The sequence below is a fragment of the Saccopteryx leptura genome, chromosome 2 (assembly GCF_036850995.1).
Source record: "Saccopteryx leptura isolate mSacLep1 chromosome 2, mSacLep1_pri_phased_curated, whole genome shotgun sequence".
Classification (NCBI taxonomy): Eukaryota; Metazoa; Chordata; class Mammalia; order Chiroptera; family Emballonuridae; genus Saccopteryx; species Saccopteryx leptura.
In genome coordinates, this window is record NC_089504.1 from 293163277 (window position 1) to 293188276 (window position 25000).

Sequence of the window (25000 nt, forward strand, 5' to 3'; positions counted from 1 at the left end):
AGGTACATTTAGAAGCTTAGAGCAGCATATGTGGTTTGTGCTTAACTCATCTAATGAGAAAAGAGATGATGATGAAGGGAGACTTCACTTTGGGTGGGAACACACAATACGATGTACAGATGATGTGTTATAGAATTGTACACCTGAAACCTGTATAATTTTATTAACCTATGTCACCTCAATAAATTCAATTAAGAAATACACACACACACAGAAACATCTTTATATTTTAAAAACATTGTAATTGGGGTAGAATTCAGTTTTAAGAGTTAACACTACATCTCATGGCCTCTATTTATATACATACTTGGCTTGACCCTAGTTATATATAAAGTAGCAGTAAAGTAATTTTTGACTTTGCTCAAAGATCTGGATTCTTCATAATCTTAGACATAATCCAGTAAAATCAGTAACTGTTCCACCAAAGAAAAAGAATAAAAAAAAATAGTGTAAACAAAACCCTTATTTGATGTATCACTAATGAAGACTTTTAGATTTGTCAGTATAGTCAAGACCATTCTTTACCAACCAAATTGACTCTTCTTCCTTTTTTCACTCTTAAAGATTTTAAGTGATGGATTCCAGTTTCTCTAGAACACCCATTTAAGTAAATTATTCCTTCCAGTTTCATTTGATGGCTGCATCATATATCGTGTTTTCTTAGACCCAACCAGATTTTTATTTGCCTTCTCACCAGAAAATATCTGAGATTAGTTCTCCCCCTGCTTTCTCTATCACACATCTAAGTTATGTGTGACATGAGGACATTAGAACATTTGCATGGACAGAATTATATATCTAGCGGAAAATATTTTCTTAAGCTTAATACCTAACTTGCTAGGGTTTATATATTTTAAAAAGTTATCTATAGACCTTCAAATCTGGTGCTGATTTTGCCTTTTAAGTATTGATAAGTACCATAATCTCAAAAAAATGTATGTACTCAATTAAGTTTTATTCATTGAATACCTAGAGTAGCTTATAGTAGCAAAAAGATGCAATGTGACAATAACAAAAATGATGAAGGAGGAATAAAAGAAATATGTCACTTAAAATCAATCACTTAAAATGGAGTTCTGCATTTTGAAAATTAATTTCTAAACAAGGCCAGTTGAGCAGTCTACATCTAACTTATAACTGACACTTTTAGGAAAAACTAATTTTTTATTTATTCATATAATTTGAATTTTTAGTAGCCTTAAATATTTAATTTTGGATAAACTTATGTATGGGGATTTAGAGAAGATGTTATTGGCTTATTTGTAATGTTAGAAATCCCTACGAAGTGCAGTTCTGTTTCCCTACATGTATAATCATTTTAATTTGTGTTTTTGTACATAGTTTACTAAAGTAGTATGGTCAATTGGTTGTGTGTTACTTGGCCTATTTTTCTGTGTATTTTACATCTATGTTTTGTCAGTTTTAGATGGCAGTTTCATAGAGAGAATCTGCTTAAAACTTGTTTAAAATTGCTTAAAATCTGCTTAAAATCACCTTACATGCAATTCATATGATTTTTAGGATGACAATGATGTGGCTATTTTTATGCCATAAACTTTTAATTGCAAGGGAAACACAAGCCATTTAAGATTAAAAAAATAATTATCTAACTATAGCAAAAGGGAAAGTGAACTCTAAAAAATGCAAAGGTGAAACACTTGCTTAAATTTGCTTATACAACAAATCCCCATAGCAAAAGCTACAGGGAAATAGAATCTGTACAAACTGAAACCTGATTGTACACTTGAAGTGCATGCCTTTATTCCTAAAATTTTTCTTATAAAGAACATGTATTATACATTACACATAAAATACTTTTACTTGTAGATATAGAAATAATTAAATGAAAACACTCAATGTGCTAAAAATGATAAAGGGCTGTTAGGTGAGAGAAGTGTGACATTCTTATTACATGACAAACTTTATAGAAAGTATGTATTTATGTGTATATAGCTATTTAGTGATCTACATATATGTTAATTATCTATCTATCATCTGTCTATGTATCATCTGTCTATCTACCTACCTACCTATTTATCTAGGTTGGTGGCCTCTTTAAAATTTAATGTATCTGTCTTTCTCTGTCCCTTGATTTCAGTTTAATTCTTAGTTATTTGGGGACAATATAAGGTAAATGATTAAGGAAAGAGAGGCTTTTTCTATACATAGACATGTTTCTTCTATACTGTTTGTTCTAACTGTGCTTTTTGCTTATCAAAGAACAAACAATTAAATAAACTGACCATTAAGTGTTTAAATAACTGAACAGTTGGGCAACCTGTTGGGTGAACTAATTTTACAGCATGTATTTCAGAATGCCCTTTATTATGATAAATTGAAATATAGTAACCTGTAAGTATGTCAGTGTGTTCTTTAAAAATCCAGAAATAGTTTTGAAAATCACTTTTGAGTTCTTTTCTGTTGTGATGTAATTATTTTTCTTCCACAAAATAGATTGACTTCATTTATATTTCCAGATATCAGCATGGGATTGAGAAGACATAGCTCTTTTTTAGGCTTAAATATGAAGATTTTTTTTTCTTGAGAGAGGAAAAAAATCCACCCTGATTTATTTTCTCTTTTTCTCCTAATTTCCTTTTTATTATTAATTTCTCCTTTCTTTATAACATAAATTGCCAGACTTAAAAATTTTAAATTGTGGTAAAAAGGACTATTAAAATAAATGGTGAGCCATGTCTGTTAATCATTTTCTGCTTTCAAGGACACATGTTGTCCCAAGAACTTGTTCTGAAACATTATTTACATTAATACTTGCTTTTACTTACAGTAAAAGTGAATTGTTTTTTCTAAGAAAATGATTGCTTTTTCAAAGGTTGCAAACTTGGCAAGGGGCAAGTTTGATTACATGCTGGTTGGTACTACTGTACAAGCAATGCTTTCAAACAGTGCAGCCGCCTCAGAACTTAGCATGTGCATACCTAAGGCTTTTATGCAGTTTTCCTGTTTACCTCTCTTGCCTTCTTTTTCCTATCTCTCCACATCCTTTGTCTCTTTCTTTAGGATTGTCTCTCTAGCTTTCCCTTACTCTGTATTTTCCTTGCTTTCCCCTTATCTTCTGTTTCTATCTCTCCCTCCTTATTTCCTTTCCTTTTTTTTTTTGACTCTTTACTTCTCAGACCACTGAAAATAAAGAAATGGTAGAAAGAAAAATTTAAGCAAAATCCTTTTTTTTTTTTTTTTTTTAGTTTAACAAATAGTCTGAGTAATCTTTAGATTACTATTACTTCTTGGTATAAGTTTAGTTAGCTTGAAATCCAATGTTTAAAGAAGAAGCTATGATTCCTTCTTTGAGGAGATTTATGTAGCTATTTTCTAGGATAAATATATATCATAAATAAGTTACTACATGTACTCATATATTATTATATTTTTCTAGTATCATTATATATTTTATATGATATATATATATAATTTTGAAGATGGTGATTATGTTTTATGAGTAAGCACATTCTATAAACATTCTTTTTACTAGCTTTGATAACATATTTATAGATATATTATTTCCTATTGTTTAATCTTTACTATTTATTTTAACCATACCTTTAAACTAGTTCAAAGGCATTTTGTTTGTATCACTGTCACATTGATGGGATTATAGATTATGAAGTATTGAGAACACTGGCTTGTAATTGTGTAACTATGTTAGTAAAAGCTCAGATGTCTTAGAGTTATGGAACATGACGATAGAGTCTGGTGAAATCTGACGTACCTAGAAAGGTAGTGTCTAAAAACTGTGGCACTTTAATATTATTATTAAACTGTTATATAATATAACAAATATTACATAAAATCATCAGTCAGCATCGCTAAAGAATTTATTAGAGATGACATACAGCTGTGAAATCTGTTCCCAGACACTGGTTGTGACCACATTCTCTCTTTCTGTCTCTGTCAAGGTTCCTGTGTCGGTGGCCATGATGACTCCCCAGGTGATCACCCCTCAGCAAATGCAGCAGATCCTGCAGCAGCAAGTCCTGTCTCCTCAACAGCTCCAAGCCCTTCTCCAGCAGCAGCAGGCGGTCATGCTGCAGCAGGTAATGTGGGTTACCTGCTTCGGTGTCCTAGCATGGCACAGCAGGTATGCTCCCCATATCCTCAGCATCCTGGGCATATTTGGTCTCCATTGGGAGGGACAAGCAATCAGCATGCTAGAAAATGTAGTGTTTTGATTCTAGAGTCGCATAAGAACATTTCGATTCCTTGGTCTTTTTAGATTCACTGAGGTGGTGAATAAGAGCAGAGAGAGGTATAATTGTGACATGCAATAAAACAGTGTTTAAATACCCAAATGCTTAGGTACTTTTGCTTTGTAGACAAGCCAATAAAAGTGTAAAAGACATAGATAATTGTTTCTTTTAAAACTTGGAACACTTAAGCACTTTCTTAAGTTCATATAAGTATGAATTTTGAACTGGCTATTTTGTTACAATAGGGAAGGTAATACCCAACATTTTTTTCAAAATATGTTCTGTGTTTAAGAAGTATCTACTTATCAGAACAAAATTAAACAGCTAAGCCAGTCGCATAAAATGTATCTTTTTAAAAAACAACAAAACTAATACAGAGATCATTGTATATACAAAGGAGACGTTATGTTATAGACTTGCTGATCACTGAGAAAATGATTGCTTGACCTGAACATCTATATATATATATATATATTTAATTACTTTGCTATCTTCTATGCTGATGACCACAAGCCAGTTGCTGATAATTCTGTCTGACAGTCTTCTGTACATCTGATGGACTAAAAAGACTTTTCCAATAAGAACTGAACAACCTGATTCTTTGTAGCTATGTATTTGGGCCTTATAAATGGTAGAGTATAACCTATTTTATATGCTATTGGGACATCAACTGTAATAATTTAGGGTAATTGTTTGGCTCTGGCCCTTTACAATACAGATTTTCTATACACTTTTGTTTAGGATGTTTTTGGATTTTGGACTGGAAAATTTCAGAGCTGCCTTGGATAAAAGTGCGTGCAGATCTGTCTCCTTGAATCCAATGCATATTTTTTGTGGTTCTTGTGAGGAGAATCTTTTGGATACTCTACCGTATGCCAGTCTAGAAGAGTTTAGGAGATTTGTAATACGTGAAACTTTTGCCTTTATTTATTAAAGTCAAAATGGTTTATTCAGCAACAACTACAAGAGTTTTACAAGAAACAGCAAGAGCAGTTACATCTTCAGCTTTTGCAGCAGCAGCAGCAACAGCAGCAGCAGCAACAGCAGCAGCAGCAGCAGCAGCAACAGCAGCAGCAGCAACAGCAGCAGCAGCAGCAACAGCAGCAGCAACAGCAGCAGCAGCAGCAGCAGCAGCACCCTGGAAAGCAAACGAAAGAGGTAGGCTCAAGCTGATCCCTGGTGTGGAGCAAGGGGCCCCGGTGTTGAGGCAGGGTGGTCTCAGATCTATCTCCCCATCACCAGGCTTTTGCTGTCCAAGATGCATTATCAAACATTTTTACTGATCTTACATATAACGAGACTAGAACTGTCCTGCTGTCCTTTCCTGTAGCTGGAACTTGAGAGTTGCAATGCACTGGTGCTGTTGTCTAATGTTCACGAATGAGTCAGGACACAGGGAGCACACTGTGTGGTGGACAGCGGCGCAGTGATCGAGAATCCAAGTTGGTGAGGGGACCTTATTTTTCCCAGCGCTGCGGCTCAGAGAACATGCATGCAAATTTGGCCTATTGTTGGGGGTTGTGGGGCCTAGGGGAGAAACTGGTTGAGCACAGATTTCAAAGTCACGGACCCCTGATTAATGAACTGCTACTGTAGGTTTGGAGTGGTGTGTAGAAAGTTACAGTTTGATATGCTCATAAATCAAACTGACAGGCTGGCTTCTCAGGCCTAGCTTGCACTTGTCAGCAAACTGCATCAAATATAAACATAATACAAACAAAACATGTTGAAGTAGTTAAATTGGTCAGCAGGTATCAGAGCCGGTGTCTTCAAGCTGCCATTATGCAAACGTCCAGGAAACAGTTTTGACCTCCCGAGGCTTTGATTCTGTTTGGATTTGTGAATAGAATTTCAGACAGCCATCAACTACAGAATAGAAATTACTCCCTTATTTCTCTGGAGGCTTTGGACAATCCTCATGACTTGTTCCATTATGCAGTCTGTTTTCCAGTGAGCGCATCAGAAGTTTCTTTTCCCCAAACTAGAAAAGAAAGGTCTTCCGCAGCGGCTTGTCTTTCTCTGAGGTGTGACTTCCTTTTTGTAAACCTCCTGAGTCCAAAGAACTCGGGTTTGTATTGTCATGCCTCACAAAATTGGAAGATACGCTTTTCCTTATAATAAGGGCACTTTCTTTGCCTTGAACATCATTCAACCTTTATTATATATTACAGCAAGCAAGGAGAGGAAGGCAGAGAGAGCGCACAGGCCTATCCTGTGAGGGCTCCAGCCCAGTTTACTCCTAGTTCACTGGAGACCACATTTATGTACCTCTGCAGATCAAACTTACTCAGTTGGAATAAAAGGAGTGTTGCTGAAGTTGGCTTCCTATAAACTGTTATTCTTTTAGCCTAGAATCCCCTATCAGGCATCCCCGAACTACGGGCCCACGGGCTGCATGCAGCCCCCTGAGGCCATTTATCCGGCCCCCACCGCACTTCTGGAAGGGGCACCTCTTTCATTGGTGGTCAGTGAGAGGAGCATATATGTGGCGGCCCTCCAGAGGTCTGAGGGACAGTGAACTAGCCCCCAGTGTAAAACGTTTGGGGACCCCTATGGCCTAGATGAATTTATTACCATCTGCAATAAGCCAATTTGTTCAAAAAGTCAGAGCCTTTGTTCCGCACTTTCTCTGGACCTTCGCCTGTTCTCACAATGCAGGTTCTTTGGTTCTCTGTTTGAATGAAAGGCAACCAGAAGTCTAGAAACCCTGTACATTCTGCTCTTGGGAACTGAGCGGGTGGTGAGAGGGGCACGTATTTCTGTGGGGTCTGTGTGTGCAGCCCGTGTTGCCGTGCTGACTGACTGTGTCCCGGCAGCAGCAGCAGCAGCAGCAACAGCAGCAGCAGCAGCAGCAGCAGCAGTTGGCCGCCCAACAGCTTGTCTTCCAGCAGCAGCTTCTCCAGATGCAACAGCTCCAGCAGCAGCAACATCTGCTTAGCCTCCAGCGTCAGGGACTCATCTCCATCCCACCTGGCCAGGCGGCGCTTCCTGTCCAATCGCTGCCTCAAGGTACATTTGAAACGGGGTGCATTTCTAATGCACTTTCTCCCATTTCACAGCCTCTCTGCCTCATACCTTGAGAATTTTGTTTTCATGACCTTCAAGTTGACTATTAAAACACGATTAACATGGTTGTATGACACAGTTTTTTGAGACTCAGAAATTTTACTGCCCCCTGCTTTCAAGTTTTGTTAGATATTAAATGTGTATTTATTAGTCATATGGCAGAAAATAATGTGTAAGGGCAACACAATCCAAGCACTATTAAACAGACACTGAAAACCTGCAGAGACCTGGCTTAGTGGTTCGGCTAAGAACACTGCATTTAACATAAATGAGCTGAGTTTTGTGGACAACCGATCAGACAAAGGTAGAAGCTCCTGATTTTCACATTGAAACCTCCATATATAAACAGGCTCTATGTATTTCTACAGAGCACTGTCCTATGTATGCTGTGTAGATCCCATCACACACTGTGGAACCAGACTGATCCTATTTTTTCTAAAATAATATTACCTATGCATACATTGTAAATTATACCTTTAAAAATCTGTCAGCTGTGTTCTTGTTTATTTTCTGACAAAAGAAAACATTGGATGTACTTTGACAATACAATAATACAATATATATAATAATAGAATACCATACAATAATATAATTTTGTATATTTATCCTTTGACTTTTAACTTTTGGATAATGGAAAGAAGTCTAGGTTAAAAAATAAATAAACAGAATGGCTCTTTGTGTGCTAAATTTCTCCATAGAGGTAATTAAAAGTCATATACTATTAAACTTCATAAAAGCATATCCTAATTTGTATTTTGTTAGAACAAACTTTAATCCAAATGAAATTTTTTTGTTTATTTTCTATGTTACACAAGGATTACATTGTAATAGTGTTTGCTATGCCTTTTTCTGACTGAAGGATTCACTGAAGAAAATAAATAAAATTTAAATATACAAAAATTAAAATTAGGCAAGTAAAATATTTTTTAAATGCACAAAATCATTGTTTTTGCCACATGAAGTTAAAAATATTATGAGCTAATCAGGTGGTGGCGCAGTGGATAGAGTGTCAGACTAACATGCGGAGGACCCAGGTTTGAGACCCTGAGGTCGCCAACTTGAGCGTGAGCTTATCTGGTTTGAGCAAGCTCACCAGCTTGAGCCCAAGGTTGCTGGCTTGAACAAGGGGTCACTCAGTCTGCAGTAACTCCCTGGTGAAGGCACACATGAGAAAGCAATCAATGAACAACTAAGGAGCTGCAACAAAGAATTGAGTCTGTCCCTTCCTGTCTGTCTGTCCTTGTCTATCCCTCTCTTTCTCTCTCTCACTAAAAACAAAAACAAATAAACAAGAACCAAATTATTGTTACTTAGGAATATAATATAATTTGAGAACAAATGAAGAAATAAGTTTATAAATTAATTTAGTTCAAACATGGATATCTTTGGTAGAAATTACACTAAAACAGAAGCAAAAAATTATCTCATTAATTTTTTTTAGTAAAATTGAATAATAATCTGTATTTGGGATTTAATTATATCAGAAACCCCTCAACAGAGACACATGATTTACCATGACTTTGTTTGATAGAAACCATTCAAATAAATATTTCAAGAAAGTTTAGATGTTTATAGAAACAATATATAACTTACTTGAAATATATTTGTTAAACTAGATTCTTCCAAAATAAGCATATAAACTATCTTTCTGAACAAGGAAATTTATTATAATATAACCATTCTGATATTTTTCAAATGAAAATTTTAACTTATCTCTGAACTCTCTTTTGATAGAATTACGTTTTTTACCTTTTATTTGCACTCGCCATAAGATACCAAAGAGTTAAGACACACAACATAAAGAATCTTTAGGGAAAGGAAGGATATCTGAAAACATATCTGTGTTTGAGCAGAAAACTTATATTTTAAACAAAAAAGATGAAAATCATTATTGTGTTTTTCATTATTTATTTAGATGAATAAGTGTGAAAGTTTCACTGTGGATCCCCATCAGCCAAACACAGTCAGATTTCAGATAAACCAACTACAGTATGAAAACAGGACTTTGTTGTACTGTGCTGGGATCCCAAAACCAGAGACAGTGAAGAAGTATTGGTTAGCTAATGTAAGCCATGAATCATTTCTGCCTGAGTTACTGGTTACTTCAGATCAAAGAAAAACATTTTTAAATATTTTTTTATAGTTTCCCAGTGCACTTTGTACCAGGTTTTGGTTGTTTGACAGATAGCCACAAGTAAGAGTCATCTGAAAACTGGTAGGATTGATATGCAATGATAATATTCTCATTGCATTCTGAAAAATATCTCATATTTGAAGTATTAATCCCCATGATTTAACATAACTTCCTTGAGCTGCCTTTAAAGGTAAAACTTTTTTCAACTGTATAAAAATTGGTATATGAGAATCAGATAAGTTTGATAACAGTAGGAGATACACTCATATTTTTCTCTAAATTGTAAATTAATAAAATGTATTTTACCATTTTAAAGTAAATTGTTTTAAATACCAAGCATTTGAGTAATGAATATTACCATAATATTAGATTTTAATGTAAAACAGTCAATTAGATTCTCTGTGTATAGAGTGACTGTAGATATACAGAAATCAAATAAAAATATGAATTTGTAAATCAATCTCAAATAAACTACTAAATATAAAGCTATTTACTTCATAGATAGTATAGTTTATATATCAACTAGTAATTATTTAGACACACATTTTCATGACCCAGTACCATAGTTTATAGGTTAGAAAATAGAAGATTGTTGTGTGTATACTTTACACTTTAATATGTTGTTGATATAAATTAGAAGTCAGTGTATCCCAATACATAATATATTCATAGGTTTACTGTGATTATAGGGACTTCAATATACATGGTTAAAAACTATTTATTTCAACTTTTTACATATTTTTGAACTTATAAAAGTTATTCAAAAGCCCTGGCCAGTTGGCTCAGCAGTAGAGCGTCTGCCTGGAGTGTGGAAGTCCTGGGTTCGGTTACCAGTCAAGGTACACAGGAGAAGCAACCATCTGCTTCTCTACCCCTCCCTCACTTCCTTCTTTTTTTCTATCTTCCTCTCCCACAGCCTTGGCTTGATTAAAGTGAGTTGGCCCCGGGTGCTGAGGATGGCTCCATGTCTTCCACCTCAGCTGCTGAAATAGCTCAATTCCCAAGCAGCGGAGCAGTGGCCCCAGATGGGCAGAGCATCGCCCTGTAGAAGGCTTACCAGGTGGATCCCGATCAGGGCAAATCTGGAAGTCTGTCTTTCTGCCTCCCTACCTCTTGTTTAATTTAAAAAAAGTTATTTAAAACATAATGTTTTATTACCAATATAAAAGGCCAAACAAGGAATGCTAACTACTGAGGCAGCACTATTTTGAACTTATACTTCGTAGAACTAGAACAGCTTGGAATCAGAGAACTATTGAATAATAAACAAAATATTTTGAAGTAATGTATAATAGTGTGCTTTATGCTGAATTAAGAATGTGCTGAAGTTGTTTTAGGCCCTGGCCGGTTGGCTCAGCGGTAGAGCGTCGGCCTGGCATGCGGGGGACCTGGGTTCGATTCCTGGCCAGGGCACACAGGAGAAGCACCCATTTGCTTCTCCACCCCCCCCCCCTCCTTCCTCTCTGTCTCTCTCTTCCCCTCTCGCAGCCAAGGCTCCATTGGAGCAAAGATGGCCTGGGCGCTGGGGATGGCTCCTTGGCCTCTGCCCAGGCACTAGAATGGCTCTGGTCAAGACAGAGCGACGCCCTGGAGGGGCAGAGCATCGCCCCCTGGTGGGCAGAGCTTTGCCCCTGGTGGGCGTGCCGGGTGGATCCCGGTCGGGAGCATGCGGGAGTCTGTCTGACTGTCTCTCCCCGTTTCTAGCTTCAGAAAAATACAAAAAAAAAAAAAAAAAAAAGAATGTGCTGAAGTTGTTTTTGGCATCAGTATTTATCCAAAATCAGTATTTGGTTCTGACTTCATTCTTTGCTTATGGAAATCTAAATAGCCAAATGCCTACTTCAGTATCACTTCTAGTATCCTTGACCATTTTCCTATTCTATGATCATGTGCTTACATACATCATCACTGTAAAAACAGGGAAACAGCCCCAATAATGTGAACAATGCTTGTCATGCAGAATTATCATTACCATCTCAGTATTCAAAAACAAGTAAGTCTTCTATTTGTAACTTAGAGGGGAAAAATTTGGGGGGGTTGTATACTTAAACTCCATCAGTGAGCAGAAGTATATATGTATTTATTATCACAGGTAAAAACAGCAGTTACCTGTGAATCTGTTACTTTTATGTATAAAACTAACATAAATAATTAAATACATTGGGAAATATTAAAAATGTGTTGAATTAGTTATTGAGAAAATATAAAAAAAGATAGAAAGATAGAGGTTCTATTATATCATAATTTGCATTGTTATAGAATTATTTATTGAGCTAGCATGCGTAATTTCATTTAGGCCATGAGACTTGAAAAAAACTTGTGTTTGTCAATTCTTTATGTCTTGAAGGAAGACTAAAAAGCTGAATGTCAACTTTGCCACATTAAAATCTCATGATGATGAAAATGGAAAATTTATTGTTTCTGTAACAAAATATCAAAACTTTAAAAATGCAGCCTATAAAAATCTTAATGTTAAAATCATAAGAAGAATTTTTTTTATATCAGATGTATTCTTGTATCCCAGAAGCTCCATCTTGTTATCAATATTTGCTTTGCTCTCAGTTTCACCAAATAGCAATTTTTACTCTCTATAATTCAGCATTTAAACCAAATATATATTTGGTGCACCCTTCATTATACATATGTTTTAAAGATGGGCTTAGTACCTACGAGTCATAGTAGGCCCCTAGTCAGTGATACGTTAGGGTTGGCCCATTACGTATGAACACATAGGTGTCTGAAGGACAGCCCGGGGCCAGAGGGATGGCTGCTCTGGAGAGGAGAACCGAGGACCCAGAGTCAGGGCTGGCCGGGAAATTTAATTTTGCAATGTATGCCCTTCTCTGTGAGAAGGCAAAAAATTATTTTGCCATTGTGCATATTAGTTTTCAAAATGTAAAATTTAACATGAAAATTAAAAATTACACAATATTATTTCAATAATTCAAATTACTAAATATCAAATTGGTTCAATAAAATATATGGGTAATATTAATACTTCTACCAAAATTTGCTGTTATTACTTCTAATTGTAAGTAACCCTAGAAAATAGCAGAGTGCTACTAAATAAAGTGAATTAAAATTTCACAGTAGACTTTACATCATAATGTATAAAATGCTTAATTTAATATTGAAAACTAGTCACTAGACATAACAAATGAAGTGACATTAAAAGAACCTTTTATTTTTGAATGTGAAAAAAGCTGTTAAGATAATTTTTACTAATAAATAACACCATTGAGATTTTTAAACCTTGTGTGCCCTTAGGATGTATAATCAAGTTATGAATTAAAATTTTAATTATTCTTAGCACAGTGCTCGGCACCCAGTTGTTACTTCAAACTCTGATTTCAAAACTAGAGAATTAATATTTCATTGCTGTGTCTATGATATTAAATACAATTTTATCAGGAATTTATTTCTTAATTAATTCAGCTCCTCAAAAAACAAACCTTTTAGTGCTTATTTGTGGTGTTGGCAGTGAACAAAAGCAAGTGCAAACCATCCTCAAAAAATAAAATAGATTTTCTCAATTTCATGTGTTCATAGAATTCTTAAATTACATAATTATGTAATTTCTAAGTACTGGTAGTATATGTATATATCTCTGAAATAAGTTATTAAGAAAACCGGAATAATCTTCATTTAAGATTTTAAGTTTACTCTCATTCTCCGATGGTCTGGCCCAGTGATTCCTGCGTGATGCTTGCCAGTACCCTAGTCTTCTGGTCAAGTAAATAACTCTTTTAAGTAATATTCACTGAGGTTTCACTCACTTCAGACATTCACTGGGGGTGGGGGACACAGATAAAATCCCTGCCAACATAAAACTTAACATTTTAGTGTAGAAGACAGACAACACATACAATAAGTAAAATACAGTGTGTTTGTAAAGTCATGGTGCACTTTTGACCGGTCACAGGAAAGCAACAAAAGACTATAGAAATGTGAAATCTACACCAAATAAAAGGAAAACCCTCCCAGTTTCTGTAGGATGATGTGGCAGCATGTGCGCATGTGCAGATGATGATGTAACACCGCATATACAGCGGAGCAGCCCACGGCCATGCCAGTCGAGGTGTGGATGGTACAGAGGAAAGTTCAGTGTGTTCTGTGGCTCGTTAAATTCGAATCCGTGACCAAAGTGCAATGTGAATATCGGCGCTTTTATAATGAAGTGCCACCACATAGGAATAACATTACTCGGTGGGATAAGCAGTTGAAGGAAACCGGCAGTTTTGTGGAGAAACCCCGATCTGGTAGGCCATCAGTCAGTGATGAGTCTGTAGAGGCTATATGGGATAGCTACCTAAGGAGCCCTAAAAAATCTGTGTGTGAGCCCACATCGAACTTTACTGAATAGGTATGAAACTGAGAGAGTTTTCCTTTTATTTGGTATAGATTTCACATTTCTACTGTCTTTTGTTGCTTTCCTGTGACCGGTCAAAAGTGCACCATGACTTTACGGACACTCTGTATATAGTGATAAGAAGAAAAATTGTAAAGTAAGGATAAGAAGAAATAAAGTTAACAGTAGGGAATGGGAGGAGTTGAACTTGTAGACAGGTGGTCAGGGAAGACATCCTGAAAAGGAAATAGGTGAGCACTGATCTCAAAATGGGAGGGAGCTTATATTAGCTCTAGAGCAACTTACTTCACTTTTCTGTGCCTGTGTCCTCATTTCTAATGTGGGGGTAACAATAATAACAATGGCAGAAACAATCATGGTTTGGGGTATTAGATTGGTTGTCATGTGTGCAGCACTGAGGAAAGTGGCTGGCATGTCAGAAGCACTGTATAAGTATCTGTAAATAAAAAGAGATGAAGAGACATAGTGAAGGAGTAAGTTGGGGTCAGAAGGGCTGTATAAATAGCTTAGTTTTGAATTTATAAGCTTTCAGAAATTTGTTAAGGTTATAAATAGCTAGCCTGAAATCTAAGGAAGAGGCCTGGGCTGGAGATCACTTGATGAATCCTAAGCCTATGCCTGGTGTTTAAGACTAAAATAAATGACTGCAATTGTTGAAAGGGTTCATTGAGTTTTATATTTTCCTAAAATAGATTTGTAAAATACTGAGTTAAAAAAGAGACTCAAGTTTTCTTTTTTCCTAGTCATCTCAGAAATGTTTTACATGCTAACATATTGATTTTTTTTAAGAAGAGAAGAGAGGCCCTGGCCGGTTGGCTCAGTGGTAGAGCATCGGCCTGGCATGCAGGAGTCCTGGGTTCGATTCCCGGACAGGGCACACAGGAGAAGCGCCCATCTGCTTCTTCACCCCTCCCTCTTTCCTTCCTCTCTGTCTCTCTCTTCCCCTCCAGCAGCCAAGGCTCCATTGGAGCAAAGTTGGCCTGGTCGCTGAGGATGGCTCTATGGCCTCTGCCTCAGGCACTGGAATGGCTCTGGTTGCAACAGAGCAATGCCCCAGAGGGGCAGAGCATCTCCCCCTGGTGGGCATGCTGGGTGGATCCTGGTCGGGCGCATGCAGGAGTCTGTCTGACTGCCTCCCCCTTTCCAACTTCAGAAAAAATACAAAAAAAAAAAAAAGAAGAGAAAAGAGAGGGAGAGAGAGACAGACAGAGAGAGAAGTGGGAGAAACAGGAAGCATCAACTCATAGCTGTTACTTCCTGTATGTGCCTTGACCAGGCCAACCCAGGGTTTCGAACCGGCGACCTCAGCATTCCAGGTCACCATTTTATCCACTGCGCCACCACAGGTCAGGCTACATGCTAACATGTAAACTCACAGAAATTTCAATATTGAACAAAATTGCTTGACTAGTTGTTCCATTTTCATGGTTTTGAATCCATAGAAAATAGCCAAGCAAATTTGTTTATGAGAGTTTTGTCTCATAAACAGTGTGATAGTTTACTTTAAAAAAAATGCCCTCCCCCCTAAATTATCTGCACTTTGGAATGATCTGTAGAGCTTCAAAATCAACTGATTGCTGAGTCCTACCACTAGAAATTGTGATTTAATTGGTTTGAACTGTGGCCAGGGCATTGGAAGTTTTGAAATATCCCCAAGTGATTCTAGTATGCAGACCCATGGGAATCACTCCTGCTAACAGGAATCTCTTTCTAGTAGGATACTCTGTCCCTTTCCGTAGAAAAAAAATCTCCTCCTATTGTTTTTTTCCTAGGTGAGAGGAGGGGAGATAGTGAGGCAGATTCTCACATGTGCCCTGACTGGGATCTATCCAGCAACCCTGTCTGGGTCTGATGCTCAAATCAACCAAGCTATTTTTAATGCCTGAGGCGGATATGCCCTGGCCAACCAAGCTACCCTCAGTGCCCAGGGCCACACTTGAACTAACTGAGCCACTGGCTGTGGGAAGGGAAGAGGGAGAGAAGAGGAAGAGGGAGTGGGGAAGAAGTGAGTGGTCACTTCTCTTGTATGCCATGATCGGGAATTGAAACCAGGAAGTCCATATACCAGGCCAACGCTCAATCCACTGAGCCACTGGCCAGTGCCTTTTCTCCTTTTTATTTTTTTTAGATTAAGAATTATTATTTTAATAGTGAATAGTTATTTATTCATCAAATGTTATGTGCTTGGTATTTGTTGTTATGCTGATATCAATAATTTTCAATACAAACAACTAGTATAATGAAAATCTGCTTTTAAAAGGAAAATAAATACTTAAGTTACCTAAATTTTTAATAAAATTCAAAAAATTAATTATTGTTAGCATGTTTAACTGATATGGTCTCTAAAAGCACCTAAGAGTCTTTAGTCAATATATAAAAATTTATTAGCCATTTAATCTGTTAGAAACAATTAGTATCATTTATAATACTTTAGAAATTGGCCATAGAGAGCAGCAGTGCTTATGAACAGAATGCTTTTTAAGAGCCACAGAACTTCTACGTGGAAACTAAGATGTCTTCGAGAGCTTTATAAATTTGTTAGTCAATAATATTGACTCTGGCTGGTTGGCACAGTGGTAGTGTTGGCCCGAGGTGTGGAAGTCCAGGTTTGATTCCCAGTCAGGGCACACAGGAGAAGTGACCATTTGCTTCTCCACCCCTCCCCCTTCTCTCTCTTTCTTCCCCTGCAGCCATGGCTTGAACAGTTTGAGCAAGTTTGGCCCAGGGCACTGAGGATGGCTCCATGGACTCTGCCTCAGGCACTAAGAAGAGCTCAGTTGCTGGGCAATGGAGCAATGCCCCAGATGGGTGGAGCATCACCCTCTACTGGGCTTGCCGGGTTGCTGGGTGGATCCTGGGCAGGGCGCATGTGGGAGTTTGTCTCTCTGTCTTCCTGTCTCTCACTTAATTAAAAAAAAATGACACCAACAACTCACTACTGGGCACATAGGGATATACTGGTAAAATAAGAAATCCTTATTCTTATAAAGCTTAAATCATTGTAGAGGGAGACTGATGCTAAGCAAAACACATAACTAAATAATATAGTTTCAGAGAGTGATAAATGCGCAAACGAAAAATAAAGTAGGATAATGTCATAGAGGATGATAGAAGGCGGGGCGGGGGAAGTAGCAGTGGTGGACAGTGTGGTCAAAGACCTCTGAGAGGAGCTGATGCTTGGACCATGTAAGTGGAGGGAGGGAGGAGGCCATGGGAACATCTGCACCCATAGCGGCCCAGGCTATGGGTACAGCCCAGAGCAATAGCTAGAAAGGTATCTAATGTCTGGTGCATTTGAGGAACAGCAGAAGGCCAGTGTAACAGAGTGAAATGTAGAGAAAAAGAGAGAGATGAAGTCAGAGACACAGACAAAAGCCAGGTGATAAATGCCAGCATCTCATAGGCTGTAGTAAAGTATAGTTGTTGTTGTTGTTTCTTTTCTCTTTTTAAATTTTTCTTCTAAGTTTTCTGGAAAGCCATTGAAGAGTTTGCCTGGGAAGTGCTATGGCCTAATTTACATATAAAGAGAAAAAATTTGACTGACACATGAAGGGTAAATAATACGAAGGCCAGCTATAAGAAAGAAGACTGTTGGGAAGATATAGCAGTGGTCCAGGCAAGAGTTGATGGTAAAGCAGAGAGGTAGCAGGTGAGATGAGGGTATTTTTGATGCAGAAGTCAAGGTGATACTATTACAAAAAATGATTTGCTAATCGAGTTTGACCTTTAGAAAACCTAACACATACAGGCAGGTAATCAAAAAGTTGTAGTCAGAAAAGTTTCAGAAACCTAGGTTAAAGCTAAAATGAAAGCTATAATTATCTTTATACAGAAATTATTTCCTGTGTAATAGAAATACCTTACTTTATTAAACCATTCTTTTCTTATAGAAAAATAATAAAATAATTTTAACAACTTTGGATCCTGTGTTATCCTATTTTTTTCTTTAGTCTCAGTCTTAAAATCACAAGAAGCCAGAATCACCACAATGATAGGTCTCATCAAAACTCTCCATAAAGAATGGTGATGGGTATAGCAGGTATAACAATCTAGAGTTACCACTAGGATGGATAATTTGACCGGAAGTTATGGTTGGAGCAATGAGAATTCTTCTGTTTACTTTGGTCTACTTACCACTATCTCTAGTTCAGTGGCTTCCAACCTTTTTATACTTGGGGACTGATGAGCTAGCCACTGGAAAAGGAAAAACACACAACAAATAAATTGTTAACTTATCATGCATAATAGTGCAACGTGATACAAGCTGTTGTACCTGAGCATAACCGAATTCAACTAAGATCATGGGGTCTTTAGTCTTCATGCATCAGGGTGGTTAACTCTTTTGCAGACTGGCACGAAATGTTTGGTGGACCAATGGTTGAAAAACACTGATATACATCAGTGATTCTTCCACTTGCAGGGGAAAGGGAGAAGGTTCACTCATCATCATCACATTCTGTTCCCATTCCCCACTCTTCCCTGCTTGTTCCATCCCATTCCATGACCACACACTTCTTGATCAATCAGCATCACTGTACCATCTGATGTAAATGTATGATGGGTTGTGAGAGGAGAAATAGTTTGATTAGCACTTCTATTGTTCTGTTATATGTTGTAGATAAATATACTAAAAGAGAACAAAGATTTTGGACATTAGGTTTAAATTCTGTCCACTAATTCTGAATTTAGTGATTTAGGGTAACATGTTCCATTTCTGTGAGCCAGCACATTCTCACCTGTGAAATGTAATGATTTCTAATTTTAGGTGAGGTTAACTGAGATTTTGAATGTAAAGCACCAGAATGCAGTAAATGCTCGATAAATGACAGCAGTTATACTTACAGCTACATTTCTCATTATATCTTTATCAGAAGTTTTAATATTTTTAATACAATATTTTAAGAACAAAGGTATGCAAGTTAGACTGCCTGAATTTAAATCACAGCTTTATTGAATATAAGATTTGTGACCTTGGGTATATTTTTGAATCTTGTATCCACTTTATTTCCTTACCCATAAATTGGTTAAAAGAAAAATATCAGGATAAAGAGTATCGGGGTCACCTGACCAACAGTGGCACAGTGAATGGAGCATTGGACTGGGACTCAAGGACCCAGGTTCAAAACCCGAGGTCACTGGCTTGAGTGCAGGCTCACCAGCTTGAGCACGGGGTTGCTTGCTTGAACATGGGATCATGGACATGACCCCATGGTTGCTGGCTTGAGCCCAAAGATTGCTGGCTTAGCAAGGGGTCACTCACTCTGCTGTAGCCCCCTCCCTGTCAAGGCATGTAAGAGAAAGCAATCAATGAACAACTAAGGTGCTGCAATGAAGAATTGATGCTTCTCATCTTTCTCTCCTCCTGTCTGTCTGTCCCTGTGTGTCCCTTTCTCTGTCTTTCTCTCTGTCACAAAAAAAAGAGTATTGAGAGTCAAATATATGGTAAGGGAAGGAGATTTTATTTGAGGTGGCAAACATACATGCAGTATGCACATGATATGTCAGAGAATGGAACACTTGAAACCTATATAATTTTATTAACCAATGTCACCCAAGAAATTTAACAAAAAAGTTTTAAAAATATCAACTCCATTGTAATGTAGTGAGGCTTGAGGAACATAAGGTATATAAAGACTAACGTATTATTTTATAAGTAAATACTGTAAACAACAAGTCTTTCAACTACTTGTTTGAAAATTTTAGTTTTTTTATTATTTATTTATATTTAGAAAATTCAATTTAACAGGGTGACATTGGTCAACAAGAGTACATAGATTTTGGGCAAACATCTCCACATCATTTTTACAGTTGATTATGTTGTATACCCATCACCCAAAATCAAATCATCCTCCTTCACCCTATATTTGTGCCTCATTTTACCCCTCTTCTTCCCTCTCTCTCCTTTTCTTTCCCCTAGTAACCACTGCACTCTTATCTATGTCCGTGAGTCTCAATTTTGTATCCCACCTATGTATGGAATCACATAGTTTTTAGCTTTTTCTGATTTACTTGTGAAAATTATAGTTAAAAACGTAAGGATTATGCCTAGCTTTTCTATTTTCATTCTTCATATACCAGTTAATTTGCATAATCTAAACCAGGGGGAGCTTTTTAAAATGAGAAGTGGATTCATTCTATCAGTCATAAAATGAAGAAGTTTAGATATTATCTACTTAATTGATTCATATAGTTAAGCATATTGTCTTATTCAGGACCTCAAAATGAAATCCATTTTATTTTGGATTTATCAAAATGAAATATCAAAATAACTGGAAAATTGTCAAATATACTTTTATATTTAATTGAGTGTTTATTGTTTTTTTTCCTGACATTTATGTTAACTATCGCTTACTTCACTTTTTGTTTTCATTTCCTTTTATATTTATTTCCAAATATTTTTCTCTGATAAAAACTTACTGTTAACCAATAAGGAAAACCTATGTTAAAAGTTGAATAGTTTAATTTTCAAATAAAAATTGCTGGATTTTTAAAATTTAATCTTTGATATGATTCTGAATATTATTATTCTCCCTAGTATTCCCAAATGGACAGTCTTTAGCAAATAACTGCTTATTCAAGAAAAGAGCTGTGGTGCTGATGGTGTAAAGTCACTTACTACTGTATGTTGTGTGCTGTAACGTTACTTTTATTATTGGCATCAATTCAGTAATAACACTAACCTCATCAGGTGAACTTTACCTTGTTATATTAGTGGGTCTTTCTTTCATTTTATAGCTGGCTTAAGTCCTGCCGAGATTCAGCAGTTATGGAAAGAAGTGACTGGAGTTCACAGTCTGGAAGACAATGGTATTAAACATGGAGGGCTAGACCTCACTACTAACAATTCCTCCTCGACTACCTCCTCCACCACTTCCAAAGCATCACCACCAATAACCCATCATTCCATAGTAAATGGACAGTCTTCAGTTCTAAATGCAAGGCGAGACAGGTAAATCTCAAGAGATTTATTCTATTATTTGTCACCAAATTTTACTTTTACCATCGGTACAACTGAAAATTATGATTGGTACTTAACAGGGCAAAATGTGCAAAACAGCAAACTAAATGGAAACCTTTAGATTATTTTAGATTATTTATTTTATATAGTATTTTTTATTACAAAAAGAAGTTCAAATGCTAGAAGTGTGATGGGTACAGTAGTAATTTGCCTGAAAAGGGTTATCTTTTAATAAGTGCATTTGGAATTATTGTGTCAGTACATTTTTATGACTAAGATACTGTGACTATAACTTAACCAATTTCAAATAATTAAAGATGCATACATAACTCCCTTAATACATGTTTCACACATATGCTTGGAAATCAGAGAATAGGTATTTAAACATGTAAATATGATGGAATTTATAAATGTATAAAAATAAACTTGTGATAATGTTGACTCATTTCATAAATAAAAATTACTTGATTTCAATTACCAATATCAAGTACATTGTTAGATAATTTTTAAAGTTGCTATTTTATTTGAGTTGTATAAAGACTGCCTTTGGAAGAGGAGCCCGTGTACTTTTGTCCATTTAGTTCCATTTATTCAGACATGTGGATACCTAATCAAGCCCTGTAAAGTTAGTAACATAGAGTATATAAGCTAACATATTGCTCAACAGGAGAAGAATCTGGTCTTTATTGGAGTATCATGAAAAATGTTCTTGTTACCTTGCGTTATTATAAAATTGTATGCCCCTGAATGCTTTCACGCTTGTTTCAGTTGAGATTAATTTGATGATTATATATTTCAGAAGTTGGTTAATTTCTCTAGGATCTCTCTATCTGATATAATACTCACTTATCAAAAGTCTTTGATAATTGCAAAAGGATATAGCTAATGAACACTGTTCCAAAGTAGAATTTTTAAATCAACTGTTAAGCCTAGTAGAAATATATATGGTTCACGTGTAAATATTGAACAATTTCAATGTTCTTAATGCTCTTCTTTAAAGAGAGTATTTCAAAAATCCTATAAATATCTTAAAAATACAGGGTTTTTTTCCCACTTGACCACTTATGAATATATATATTTTTTTATTTAGATTTAAATGTTACATTAAGGTCATATGGCAGGATTAGCATATGATATTATACAGTCCTCTTAGTTTTTCATCCTTTATTAGCAGTCATCTCTGGCTCTGTTTCTCCTCTAATTGGAACATCATCTAGCCTTGGCAGTTGAACTATTCAGTAGAACGATTAAATTTTTCCGACTGCTCTGAGCTAAATTGACCTGCTTTGACCTGTTTGTCACTGGTTGTAACCCGACAGGCTCTAGCAGCCTGCAATGATTACGGCTCTTTGAGATGAATCTGATGCCGTGTTCCTTTGCTGCAGCTCGTCACACGAGGAGCCTGGAGCCTCTCATACTCTCTATGGCCATGGAGTTTGCAAGTGGCCAGGCTGTGAAAGCATTTGTGAAGATTTTGGACAGTTTTTAAAGTACGTTTTTAACTTTTTTTTAGGGGAGGGAGTGGGTTATGTGGAAGTTAGGCACATTGTTTTAAATAAACAAAAGAAAGCCAAGGGAAGAAAGTCAAGGTCCATCGTGAGGCACACGGAGTTTTCTGTGTGTTGTAACAAGTGCATTAGTAAAGTCAGGCCAAGAAGTTTACCTTGCTATCTTTTCATGAGAATATTACAAATCATCCCTAGAAATTTTTCAGTGAATGAAACTATCAGCCTACTGTAAATAGTGTCATTAATAATTCGGAAATATGTTTGCAGATGCACTTAAATATCAACTTTTCAATAAAAATTTCAAGTAAAATTATGTGAGAAGTCATATTATTTATACATATATTTTTTAAATGGACATATTTTATAGGTTTACTCATTTAAGTTGCATACTTTATATTCTTTATTTTAAATAATGATATTTAAAATGTATATTTAACAACAAGAATAGGAAATGAAACTTTATGGGAGCTAACATTGTAAGATTATGTTTTATCCACATTGACACCTGTTGCCTCAGAGTCATAAATAAACAAACCTGGATATGTGTTTGCATGATAGATTATATGGCTTATTTAGCTGAAAATCAAAACTTGGTGTATCCTTAATTTCATCATACAGTGACAATTTAGTTTTTAAGTCTTAAGAAGTTCTTTTTCAAATGAGAATATGCATTTTTAATGGACATTTCCCGTTCACAATTCCATTATTCAGTAGTTCTAAACAGAGAGCTACAGATAGGCCTATGGAGATGAGTAACTTCACAGGCTGAGACTCTTATGTTGTCATGGAGCAGCTAACAGGGTGAATGAACTGTTTCATGCTTCATCAACAATTAAGTTAATTAGCTCATTTGAAATTGCACTGCTATTTTGCCAGGATGTTGGCAGAAACATCAGAAAGATGTGTTTACAAATGGTAGACTACAGGGTATAGAGAAAAAGCACCTTAACAAGACACAAGTACTTGGCATCATAATAACTTTATAACAGAATTACAGTAAGACTTGGACAAGGATTTTTAAACCTTCTTTCATTCCTGACCAATTAAAATAAAATGTACTTCCTGTATTGCTATGACTTTTTAAAACATCCTGACATGAAAATTTGCACTCCTATCGTACTCAGACCATTGGGAGCTACCATTTTGTTAGATAGGAAGCGGATTCGACTCTTCTAAGCAAAGAAAGTGTTTAAAATGTTAGGCAACTTTGCTAAAGTTTTATTTTCTAGGGAAGTAATATTTGTTAAAGTAAAGACAGATCCTGCTGGTTAGGTCAGTTTGTTAAAAGCACATTCCAAAAGACAAGGGTTCAGATCCCTGGTCAGGGCACACGTGGGAAGCAACCAATGAATGCAGGACTGAGTGGAACAACAAATGAATGCTTCCCTTCCCCTTCCCCTCTCTCTTCCTTCCTCTATCTACCTTAACAAAAAAAAAAAAAATAAGCTTTGGCCTGAAAGTTTAGTTGGTTGGTTGGAGCATCATCTCTGAGTGTGGAGGTTGCTGGTTTGATTCCTGGTCAGGGCACATGCCAGAACAACTTCCTGTCCCTCTCTCCTTTCTTCTCTCAAAACACAACAACAATATGAATATAGGGATATGATTTCTTTTAACAACAAATTTCTTCATTTGGATATATGTCTTTATCAAAATGTTATATTATTCCTTATCATTAAGATAATTTAGAGGACTAATGCTACTATTTCTTCAATGTTGTCATTTAAACTGCAGAATTGACCCAGTCATCCTATATTTTATTGCTTTCTAGTTGTCCTTTGTGACAAAATTCAAAATAAATTTTTAAGAAAATTAAGTATCTTTTTTTTCAGGATGATTTCCTTTATAGCACATGAAAAGAAGCAGTTTTATTCATCTCAAATATTTATATATACTTTCATTGCTAACAAGATGAATATGAAAGCATTTTCTTTCAATTAAATATCAACTTAGGTTCCAAAGACTGACCATTTTCCCAACCCACTGACTTTATAGGGACGACAGGACAAATGAGAGCAGTTAAGGCCTTTCCTTTAGTTCACTTGTGTGATGGGCTTTCGATTCTCCACTGCTAAGGTCTGTGATAATTTCTGTTAATAGAACCAATGCCTGCATCCTGTACTGAAATGAAATAGTAATATGACATTTCCTTACTGGTACTGTGTTTTTCTTAAGATGTGTTTGAAATTTGAAAAGAAATAAAATAGTTCTATTAATTTCAGTTTATTTAGTGTCTGTGTAGAAAATGAAATAAAGAAGCTATCACCACTAATACAGATTTATCTTGGAAAGAAGATTTTGCTCTTATTTTGTAATAATGGAGAGAATTGAGAGTCCGGGCACAAAAATTGTCAGACAAGTCAAAAGGCTGTGAAAGGTTTTTAGCTCTCAGTGTTCTTGTTTATCTATTCTCTGGAAATTTTATAGCCAGTGTTTGTTATAAATGTTTTTTTTTTCCTAAGAAAATATTGTGGCATTTTTATTCTTGAAATGCACAAGAAATAAACTCTATAGCTTTGAATTTGACGTTGGTATCAGACAACTTAGTCATTGGTTTGAAATAAAAGCAAACTATCAATTATTACTACACTTCTCACAAAAATTAGGGGATCAGGGAACGTGCTGATACTCCATTACTTTCAGCCTTTTGTATAGTGCATTTTCCCCAATGAAATCAAAGTTAGTTTTGCATCTCATTTGCATAATTGAACAACTTTCTTTGACTTGTCTTTTGCTTTTCTGATATTCTTGTTTAATAAT

The 25000-nt window shown here is 36.1% G+C and overlaps 1 protein-coding gene across 5 annotated transcripts in view; it reads left to right on the forward strand.

The window, feature by feature from the left end:
- The window catches only part of FOXP2 (forkhead box P2), a 661310-nt gene that overhangs the window by 581974 nt on the left and 54336 nt on the right, over positions 1–25000 (forward strand). For 4 of the 5 annotated variants that reach the window (XM_066362522.1, XM_066362523.1, XM_066362525.1 and 1 more), the window contains 5 exons: positions 3918–4055; positions 5163–5366; positions 7025–7217; positions 20513–20726; positions 22121–22225. In XM_066362522.1, coding sequence (XP_066218619.1) covers positions 3918–4055; positions 5163–5366; positions 7025–7217; positions 20513–20726; positions 22121–22225 — 854 coding nt within the window. The remainder of the gene's footprint in view (positions 1–3917; positions 4056–5162; positions 5367–7024; positions 7218–20512; positions 20727–22120; positions 22226–25000) is intronic. The other variant, XM_066362526.1, reaches the window with a different exon arrangement.